At 49.3% G+C, this 11,176-nt stretch overlaps 1 protein-coding gene across 1 annotated transcript; it reads right to left on the bottom strand.

Moving 5' to 3' along the window:
* Nucleotides 1-663: 663 nt before the first annotated feature.
* LOC309687627 (uncharacterized protein) lies at nucleotides 664-4,758 on the bottom strand (the record flags this gene model as incomplete). The annotated part of the gene is made up of 2 exons (XM_082502726.1): nucleotides 664-990; nucleotides 1,039-4,758. The coding sequence occupies 2 exons, from the start codon at nucleotides 4,756-4,758 to the stop codon at nucleotides 664-666; spliced, it is 4,047 nt and encodes a 1,348-aa protein (XP_082358852.1).
* Between the last annotated feature and the right edge of the window lie 6,418 nt (nucleotides 4,759-11,176).

The following is an 11,176-nucleotide window of genomic DNA, read 5'->3' on the forward strand; positions in this document are numbered from 1 at the left end:
GAAGAGTCTTTCACATCCCTGTGGAATAATTTTGGCCGACTCTTCTTTGCAGAATTGTTTTAATTCAACCACATTGGGGGTTTTCCAAGATGAACGGTCTGTTTAAGGTCATGGAAAAGCATTTCAATTGGATTTAAGTCCAAACTTTGAATAGGTCACTCCAAAACCTTCATTCAAACTGATGGCTGGACATTGTGTTTCAGGATTTTCTGGTAGAGATCAGTGTGGAATACACCAGGCACAGACACACGCACACACAGGTAGGTACAGCCAACTTCCACATTTATTCAAGTGTTGTTGTTTTGACAGCTGACTCAGTCACACAGTCTGACAGCTCACGAGCCCAGCTGATCTCTCCCCTGGCCGCTCCTCCTCGTCTCACTATAAACACAGCGGAGGGAGACCATCATCAGTCCATAAACAACATCAGCTGTTCTTACCGGCCTCGCAGCGCCGCCCTGATGAGCCTTCCGCTCCACTCCTCCCCTGCAGCTGCGCCCGGGGCCACGCCTCCGCCACACACCCCCACCGCCCGTTCGAGGCCGGGGAGCTGTCCGGCCGAGCCAACTCCCCCCCCCCCCGCGAGCGAGAGAGGAAATCGGCCACTGCCATCTGCGCCCCCGGCCTATGGATCACCTTGAACTTAAAGGGCTGCAACGCCAGTTACCACCGGGTGATCCGGGCGTTGGCATCCTTCATGCGGTGGAGCCACTGCAGCGGGGCGTGGTCCGAACAGAGGGTGAATGAGCGTCCCAGGAGGTAATAGCGCAGGGAGCCGACCGCCCACCAGATGGCCAGGCACTCCTTCTCCACGGTGCTGTACCGGCGCTCGCGCTCTGCTAGCTTCCGGCTGATGTATAGGACAGGGCGGTCGGCCCCCCTTACCTGCTGGGACAAAACGGCTCCCAGCCCTCTGTCCGAGGCGTCAGTCTGCAGAACAAAAGGGAGGGAAAAGTTAGGAGTGTGAAGCAGCGGCTCCCCACAGAGAGCCTTTTTCACCTGCACAAACGCCGCCTGGCACGGCCCCGTCCACTGGACCAGATCCGGGGCACCCTTTCGAGTGAGATCGGTCAGGGGGCTGGTTAGCTGCGCAAACCCCGGCACAAAGCGACGATAGTAACCCGCCAACCCCAAGAACCGTCTCACCTCCTTTTTCGTCCTGGGGCGCGGGCAGGATGCGATAGCCGCCGTCTTCTCCACCTGTGGACGCACCTGCCCGCCCCCCAGGTGGTACCCCAGATACTGCACCTCCCTCCGTCCAACCGCGCACTTCTTCGGATTGGCCGTGAGCCCCGCCCCCCTCAGGGACTCCAGGACCGCGGCCACCCGCAGCACATGCTCCGCCCAGGTGTCGCTGTGGATGATCACGTCATCCAGGTAGGCGGCAGCATACGCTGCGTGCGGACGCAGTACCCGGTCCATGAGACGCTGGAAAGTGGCCGGGGCCCCGAACAGGCCAAACGGAAGTGTCACGAACTGGTACAAACCGTACGGAGTGGAGAAGGCCGTTTTCTCCCTGGCCTCGGCAGACAAGGGAATCTGCCAATAGCCCTTGGTTAAGTCCAGTGTCGTGAAAAAGCGGGCCGTGCCTAACCGGTCCAGGAGCTCGTCGACCCGAGGCATGGGGTAGGCATCAAAGCGTGACACTTCGTTCACCCTGCGATAGTCGACACAGAACCGTATAGACCCATCCTTCTTCGCCACCAGAACGATGGGGCTACACCAGGCGCTGTGCGACTCTTCTATTACTCCCATCCTCAGCATTTCCGCCAATTCCCTCTGCACGATTTTTCGCTTGTGCTCCGGGAGCCTGTAGGGCCGTGAACGCACCGTCACGCCAGGCTGCGTCACGAAATGGTGCTCGATGAGGGACGTCCGGCCGGGCAGGGGGGAGAACACGTCCGCAAAACGCTGTTGCAACGCGACAACATCCGCTCTCTGGGCCTGTGTGAGATGGTCATCACAAGGGAGGGAGGCGGGAATGATAGAATTTGGCACCTCAGGCCCCAACTCATCTCTCTCCTTCACCAAGCTCACCAGAGAAGCGGTTTCAACCTCTCGCCACAGTTTGAGGAGATTGAGGTGATAAATCTGCGTGGCTCCTCCCCTGTCCGACCGAGCGACCTCATAGTCCACGTCCCCGACTCGCCGTGTGACCACAAAGGGTCCTTGCCACTTGGCGAGCAACTTCGAGCTGGAAGTAGGGAGTAACACAAGCACTTTATCTCCCGGTGAAAATTGCCTGAGCCTAGCCCCTCTGTCATACAGGCGTTGCTGACGCTGCTGAGCCTGGAGCAAATTCTCCCGTGACAACCTCCCCAAAGTGTGGAGTTTTGCTCTCAGGTCCAACACGTACTGAATCTCATTTTTGGCGGGGCTTGGACCGTCCTCCCAGCTTTCTTTAATCAGGTCGAGCACCCCACGTGGCCTCCTGCCGAACAGCAGTTCAAAGGGAGAAAATCCCGTGGAGGCCTGGGGCACCTCCCGCACTGCGAATAACAGAGGGTCTAGCCAGTGATCCCAATTGCGTTCATCCTCGTTAATGAACTTCCGAATCATGGACTTTAAAGTCTTATTCAGCCGCTCCACCAGCCCGTCAGTCTGAGGGTGGTAGACGCTGGTCCGAATAGATTTAATGCCCAGTAATTCGTACAGTTCCCGCAGTGTACGAGACATAAACGACGTGCCCTGGTCAGTCAGTATCTCTTTCGGGATTCCGACTCGGGAGATGACCTGAAACAGTGCCTGCGCCACACTCTTTGCAGAGATGGTGCGCAGCGGAACTGCTTCCGGGTACCGCGTTGCGTAATCCACCAGGACTAACACAAAGCGGTAGCCGCGTGCACTCCGGTGAAACGGCCCGATGAGGTCCATGCCGATGCGCTCAAACGGGACCTCAATGAGGGGGAGAGGGCGCAGCGGCGCCTTCGGTATGGCCGGCTGGTTAACAAGTTGGCAGTCCGGGCAGGACGCGCACCAGCGGCGCACATCCGCTCGGATGCCCGGCCAATAAAATCGGGCCGTTATTCGCTCCAGAGTTTTCTCATAGCCCATATGCCCTGCCATGGGGTTATAGTGGGCCGCCTGGAAAAGCGTTTCCCGGCGGCCCTGCGGCACCAACAACTGGGTGTGTGTTTCCTCTGTCTGAGTGTCACGACTCACTCGATATAATCGGTCGTTTAATAAGACGAAACGCGGGTAGGTCTGCGCGGCCTCAGGGCGCACCACGTGACCATCAATAGCCATCACTTGGTCAAAGGCTGAGCGTAGGGTGCCGTCACGAGACTGCTCCAGTGGGAAATCACCCATGGGGGACACTTCCGGGGCCGGCGGGACGTCCCGTGAGGGACCCGCCGGCTCCTCCCCCCCGGAGTCAGTGTCGGACGACCCCGCGTCACCGCTGAACGCCGCGCACACGCTACACCCCGCTTCCGGTCGTGATCGCACCCCCGCGTACTGTCCCAGTAGCTGATGAAACCCCGGCCAATTGGTACCCAGAATCAGGGGGTGCGACAGGCGCGGGCTAACCGCCGCCGTTACTCTATGCGTTTTGCCCTTATACTTTAATAACAGCGGCACTATGGGATACCTGTGAACGTCACCATGCACACACCTCACCTCCACCCATTCTGCCTCCAGCAATGCCCCGGGGCGAACCAAGCTTTGGTGTACAAGGGTCTGCGTGCAGCCCGTGTCCACCAACGCCTGGCGTATACCCCCTCGAGTCCTTACCGGAATACTGTATGTCCCTCCTGGACCGGGGGAGGGTGCTGGGGCGCCAGCAACACGAAACACCTGCCCCACTTCCATAAGCAGACAATCCCTCCTCAGGTGCCCCGGCTGCCCGCACTTCCAACACTCCGGCCCCAGCGTCTGTGCTGCTCTCCGTGGCTCGGGGGCGGCTCCACTTGGCTCGGCTGCCCTGGACGGCACCAACGCCGCGAAAGGGTTAGTGGGGCTCAGCGCCGGCAGCCGCTCTGCCTGCCCTGGTGCCGGCACACGGCGCCTCGGGGCCGGCACCGGGGCCTGTTTGTTCGGCCTCCGTCCGGCGTCCCCGGGTTCCCCTGCTCCAGCGGCAAGGTGGTCCTCCGCCAGCGTCACCGCTACCTCCAAGCTTGCGGGCCGGTGGCACCGGACCCATCTCGCCGTCTCCGCTGGCAATCCCTCCGTGAACTGCTCCAGCACCACCTTGTCCACCTGCTTCGTCTCCCCCTCCGATGTTCCCGGTTGCAGCCAGCATACCGCCGCGTCGCGCAGCTGCCGGGCCCAGGCGAATGGTCGGTCCGTTGTAGCCAGCCGACAGGCCCGGAACCGCCGGCGGTGGTCTTCGGCGGTGAGCCCTAGCCTGTCCACCACCGCCCGGCTCACGTCCGCGAAGCTGCTCCTCGACGCCGGAGGCAGACTCAGGGCCGCTGTTTGTGCCTCCCCGGACAGCAGGGGGAGCAGCCGCGGAGCCCACTCCTCCCGCGGCCATTGGCAAGCCTCCGCCGTGGCACGGAAGGTCTCCAAAAAAACCTGTGGGTCGTCCCTGTCCCCCATCCGGGGCACCGCCACCGACAGTGGCGAGGGCTTCGGCGTGGCAGCGGCCCCGACCAGCCGCTCCAGAACTTGCGTCTGCCGGTCCGTCTGCTCCCGCAGCGCGGCCAGGTGGGCACGCTGGTCGGCCGCCTGATCCCGGCTCATCGTCGCCATCTCCGCCAGCATCTGCGCCAAGAATTGCAGAGGCTGGGCGGGTGGCGCGGCCTGTGGGTCGGACATTTCCCCACCGGCACTTTCCTGGGTTTCGGCACCACTTGTGGAATACACCAGGCACAGACACACGCACACACAGGTAGGTACAGCCAACTTCCACATTTATTCAAGTGTTGTTGTTTTGACAGCTGACTCAGTCACACAGTCTGACAGCTCACGAGCCCAGCTGATCTCTCCCCTGGCCGCTCCTCCTCGTCTCACTATAAACACAGCGGAGGGAGACCATCATCAGTCCATAAACAACATCAGCTGTTCTTACCGGCCTCGCAGCGCCGCCCTGATGAGCCTTCCGCTCCACTCCTCCCCTGCAGCTGCGCCCGGGGCCACGCCTCCGCCACAATCAGAATTCATGATTTCATCAAATACAGCAAGTCTTCCAGGTCCCGAAGCAGCAAAGCTGTCCCAGACCATCACACTACACCACCATGTTTGACTGTTGGTTTGATGTTTTCTTTTATGAAATGCTGCTCTAGCATCACTGCAGATGTAATGGGGCTCAAACCTTCCAAAAAGTTCCGATTTTGTCTTGTCAGTCCACAGACCTGATCTTGGGGATCATCAAGCAGTTCTTTGGTAAATGTGAGATGAGCCTTTGCGTTCTTTTGGTCAGCAGGGGTTTTCTCCTTGAACTCTCCCATGGATGCCATTTTCCCCCAATCCGTCTTACTGTTGAATCATGAACTCTGACCTTAACGTAGACAAGCGTGGCCTGCAGTTCTTTATATGTTGTTCTGGATGATGCATGCATGGATTAATTTTGTTAGGCAGGCCACTCCTGGGAAGGTTCACCGCTGTTCTCTGTTTTCTCCATTTGTAGATAATAGCTCTCCCTGTGGTTCACTGAGGCCTTAGAAACTGTTTTAACCCTCTCTAGACTGATAGTTGTCAATTATTACTGACATGATGTGTTGATTTTTGAGATCTTTTAACCTACTAAACTTTGTCAAACAGGTTCTTTTTCAGTGATTTTATTGATTTAACAGCTCTGACAGTAATAAATTACTTTTTCAGGGGGGCAGGTAGTTTGGATAGCTTCTGTTCCTGTAATAAAGGACATCATCCTTTAAAAACTGCATTGTGTGCTTGCTCATCTATCTTTGTCCAGTGTTAAAATTAGTTTTATCATCTGAAACAATTAAATGTGCAAAATATGCAAAACAGAAAACAGACTTTGTGACTTTTTGAAGAAGGCAAACTTTTGTTGGAAGCTTCTTTAAAAATACTGAAAGGGAAAAAAGGTTTAAATCACTGAATCCATGGTTTTTATCTAGAAGCCTGAAAGTAATAGAAGCCAAGTTTCAATTAAAGGTTAATGTAAGTTCGAGTTTTGCGTCTCTCATCTTTTATACACATTGCAGTTTCCGTCTCTTAGAAAGGGTGACTCATGTACAGTTTCATTCTCAGAAATTTGACAGATGTCATCACCAGATTTCCAGTTTTGAGATCTGGATTTATTTCTTTAAATTGTGGAAATGTATAAGATCTTATCTTCTATGCTTTACATCCCGCTCAGTCACAGTGGTGATCATCATGCTTTAGCTCACCGCAGTGTTGCCAATCTAGCAAGACTAACTGACTTGCTGTTGTTGCTCTTCCACCACAAACACAGGTCTCTGTCTGCGCTCACCACAGTGCAGCAGCACCCAGATGATTGTGTGCACGGTATGAGAGAAAAAAATAAAGTCAGTGTTGTGCTTCTACTTTCTTTCTAAGGGATCCTTCTCTATATAGAAGTCTTTGTGCCTGGCTAGCTGTAATTTGCGAGCTCAAACAACTGTCACATCTGCACATACAGAGGAGACTGCTCTGCTGGTCTCACACCGTCCTCACCCCCTCCTCTCCAGCCTCAACCTGTCATGTGCCACTATGGAAAAGCCAACAACCTTTGACATCAAAACAAACAGTGACTCTGTCATAGTTCCACACGCACATCCATAATGCAGGGAAACGTTTGGCTGAGCCACAGTTTTGTTGATGTTCTCCTGTTTTCTTCTCCAACACACCTCGACGTTTAGGAAAGCAGAAACCTCACAGTCACCTCTCACCCAGCTGCTGTAATGGCAACCATATGCAGAGCTCATGTTTACGCTGGCTTTAACTTCTTCAAACACTGACATGTACTTATGTGGTGATGCAGTAGATGTCCTCGTCCTGAACCCGGACTGTGACGTAAGCCTTTCCCTGACTGAATTATATCCATGATCTAACAAACATATCCTCTTCCTCTGGTGAATATTTTGAAGGGTTGCAGTCTCCGGAGAATGTTGGACACACAGAAACAAATGTCTCCATTTGCTTTGATAACATCATTAAATTTGATATAAAATGTAGAGAACACACATTATTCTCCACATCTACCACAGAGTAAGAGAGATAAAAAATGAGGTAACTGCGAATGTTTTCTAAAGTCACTGCCTGTGACTTTCAGCCACAGTGTAGTTTTACTAACCTCTTGCACATGTCAGTGCATGACCACTTCCTCTCAGACGGCCTTCCTGTCCCACTTAAATTTCCGTTGATATTAAAACGTAAATTTTAAACATGACATGTATAAATCTTGTCATTTTGCAATGACAAGATTTAAGTGTATGGACAAAAGCAACTCACTAAGCTTTACCTGCACACCCTTGCCAAAAAAAAAAAAGAATAAACTGTAAGTCTGAGCTTATACATGCCAATACAGGTTAGTATGAATTTCTTCATAACAGCCTTCTGTTTCATTGCTTACAGCTGCCATTTGCCTTTTGGTTTTTGTCATCAGTAATTTGGTGTTGTTTCAAATTCAGCTTGATCCACAATACTGGCAGCAGAACCGAATACCCCGTGAACTGCAATATGCCGACTCCCACAGCCCTGTTCTAATTTTAAAGCCCATCAAGAGGAAAGCTAATCTGAGACTAATTCTCTAAACATACCCATTCTCTCAAATTAAAGGAAAGATGAGGAATAGATTGGAAAAACAAAGTGTTGATGCACAAGTAGTCAAAGAGGGAGGAGTAAGAATTGGGGGTAAAATAAAACAAAAAGAGGAAAAAAAGGACCTGGAGAGTCTCATAGAAGAAGATGCTACAACTTAATATGATTGTAAAATATGCAGAATTATGTAGATCTGCCCTGAATGCTTTCATAGTTTGCTTCTTGACCCTCTTCTCAATAGGGATGCCTAATGGAAAATAGATTAGACGGAGATTAGCAAGTCTTGGCTGTCACCACAACAGTCCTTACTCCTATTCCTGTGCTCTAGTTTTGTCTAAGAAATTGAGACAGGTCTACTGTTACGCATACTGTATAATGTATTAATAGGATAGTATGCCAGTGTTTTCCAGCAATAAACCTACATGCACACTTTTAAAAAGCAAATCTGAAGTGTTACTTTAAATAAGGCTCTGAATACCTAATGGTGGGTGATACGTCAATACACAAATATCTGCCGTATCACTTATATCACCAAATAGATTTCTGCATTTGTTTATGTCTTTGAGTCTTTTCATTAGTTGGAGGCTCACTTTGAAAATGTTAATAACAAGCATTTCTAAGAATGTTATTACACGTTTTCATTGATATTTTATATTATTGAGAAGATTTGAAGTTTTGAATCCAGATTCCACGCGACATGGTCAGAAACAGTCAAAAAATCATTAAGAATATGAAATCCTGTTTCAGCATCACATCAAACTGTATTATGAGTTATCTTCTGTTAAAAAAAAAGTCTTTCCATTTTGAGGAAATCAAATCATCACAAGGAAAAGCATCAGCAGGAGCTCGCAGCTGGAAACAACATGATCTCGTCAAATGTCAAACGTCTCTTAATGTGGGGTGCTTGGCAGGTTTTTACTAATAAACACTCTTTAGCTTCACTTCCCAGACGTGCGAGGAGTTTGGACAAATAGATCAAGAGCTGACCTGCACATGCACAATATCATTTCATACCTCTCGGTCATTAAAGGAAGTTACGATTAACAGGGGAAAATGTTTTTCATCACATGATTCTAAATTGCAAACATGTGGTCTGACAGCACTCAGTCTGAAGTGTTTACTGATGTTTTTCAAGGATATATTGGCAATTTTATGGGCTGAAAATAGGTCAATACTACTGGAGCCACTGGTGACAGTCAAACATTTGCAAACTATCTGCACTATTAAGAAGTATGTAAAAAAACAAAACAATGTTAACACCTTTCAGTCAGATGCGATGATTCCCATCTCCCTCCTCTGACTTTGAATGATTGTCTGTGAAACATGCCCTCGTTTTCATCCATCAGTCCAGCCATTCTCTTCCACTTATCATTATCAGGTTTGTGGAGGCACTGGAGCCTATCCCAGCTGTCATAGGGCAAGAAGAGAGGTATAGAAATTTAGGCCATTTGCTGTTGTTTGCTCAGCTTCTACTTTGTATGCTTTAAAAAAAAATAAATATGTGGTTATTTTTGATCGTTGTAGGAGCACCACCAAGCTGCTTTCTTTCCCTCCAGATCCTCTTTTGAATTGGGCGCAGTCAATTAACTCATTCACTGCCATTGACGTCTATAGCCGTCAATGGCAGTGAATGAGTCAATGGGTTTAACTCATTCACTGCCAATGGCTGGCAGTGAATGGGTTAATTTAATTAATGAATTAATTTTTGCATAAACCCACATCACAACTTTCTCTGAAGTCCCCAGCTCCGAAGAGCCCTCTAAAAGTGTGTTGTGTCACATTTAGCATTTAAAAACTGCAGTGAGTGGAGAAAAAGGGTGCTGCTCCAGAAACCACCTTATGATTGCTTTACTTGCTAGCAGACTGCTGCAGCTGCATGTAGCTTGCAGCTTGTTTGCAGAGACTTGCTAACAAACCAGCTGGTTAGCAAGTGGTTAACCAGTCTTTAAACATGAAACAATGCTTCACAACCAAAAAAAAACCAAAATGGAGAACCTTTACCTACAAAGTAAAAGATAGCACTTTTTGCACTTTCACTTTCACAATTGCAAGGTGATTTTTGTTGCAGCATGCTATACCTCCTTAGTTTCACGTAGTGACAGCCAGCATCCCCCGAAAAACACTTGCATGGCAGCCAGGCAGGCAGACTGGAGTTTACAGTATATTGCCTTGAGGTGATTGTTGTTGTGAATTGGGGCTATAAAAATAAAACTGAATTGAATATAATTGTATAATGAGGGAAGGCAGTTTTACAGATCTATCTATCACTAGAGCAGCAAAGGCTAATTTCCTTTTCAGCTGTAGTGTAAAGGCCAGACACTATAGTGCTCCTCTGAAGGACCAGTGTTCAGGATTTAGTTTGAATGCATTGTAATTGTACTGTGTGTGCGGTGGCCCTGAGAGGCCAAATGGACTGCAACTTAAGAAAACACCAGCAATAAGAAAAATGCTGCAAAAGCACACAAAACAGAATGGAAATAGGAAAAACAACAACGGAAATAGGAAAAAACAAAACACAAAGAGGGAAAACAAGTACAGAAATAGGAAAAAGAAAACAGAGATAGGAAAAAACAGATTTCCGAAAGCACAAGGGAAGTGTTTCTGGGAAGACAATAACCCGACGGACTAGTTGCCGGAACCCAAAACATGATAGGTGTGTTTTATCATGATTCATATAATAGTGATGATGGATTTTTAGGCTAATGGTTAGTCTAACGACTTACCTCTCATCTTTTCTTTCCTCACAAATCCTCCACTTCTTTTAAGTATCACCCAGCGCAATTCTTAGCATATTTGGTTCCTGCAACTGGTCCGTCGGGTTATTGTCTCCCCAGAAACATTTCCCCTGTGCATTTGGAAATCAGTTTTTTCCTATTTCCGTTGTCGTTTTTCCTATTTCCGTTGTGTTTTGTGTGCTTTTGCAGCATTTTTCTTATTTCTGGTGTTTTTTCTTAAGTTGCAGTCCGTTTGGCCTCTCAGGGTTATGTAGAGAATAACACTACATTTTATTTGAAGTGGGAATTTTCAACCGGGACACCCAGATTTCCAGTTGGAGAAGTCTGACCCAGCCCAACTTCATCACATACTGCAATCCAAGATGGCAACAATGCACGTAAACATTAGCACCACTGTACACATTGTAATCTGTGCTGTGACTGTTGTGTATTTATGATCTGCACAATAAGCCCGGCACTAAGCACTGACCAGGCTATTTCCATGAGCATGCATGTTTTTTTGTTTTTTTTTTCATTCCATCCATTCTCTTACGCTTATCTAGTTCAGGGTCAAAGAGGGACTGGAGCTAATCCTAGAAACCATAGGGCTAGGATAAGCTTTTTGTTTGTTTGTTTTTTAAGGAAAGAAACCCCCCAAAACAGAAATCAGAACAAGAATTTCTTTGTGTTGCAAGTGATGGATGAATGAAAGTTGTTCTGGTAAGAACCAAAACAACGTCTGTTTTATTTTAACTCCAGAGTGGTATGACACCCAAATCTGTCATCTCACTTCT

This window comes from Aulonocara stuartgranti (assembly GCF_965226115.1).
Source record: "Aulonocara stuartgranti genome assembly, chromosome: 14".
Lineage (NCBI taxonomy): Eukaryota > Metazoa > Chordata > Actinopteri > Cichliformes > Cichlidae > Aulonocara > Aulonocara stuartgranti.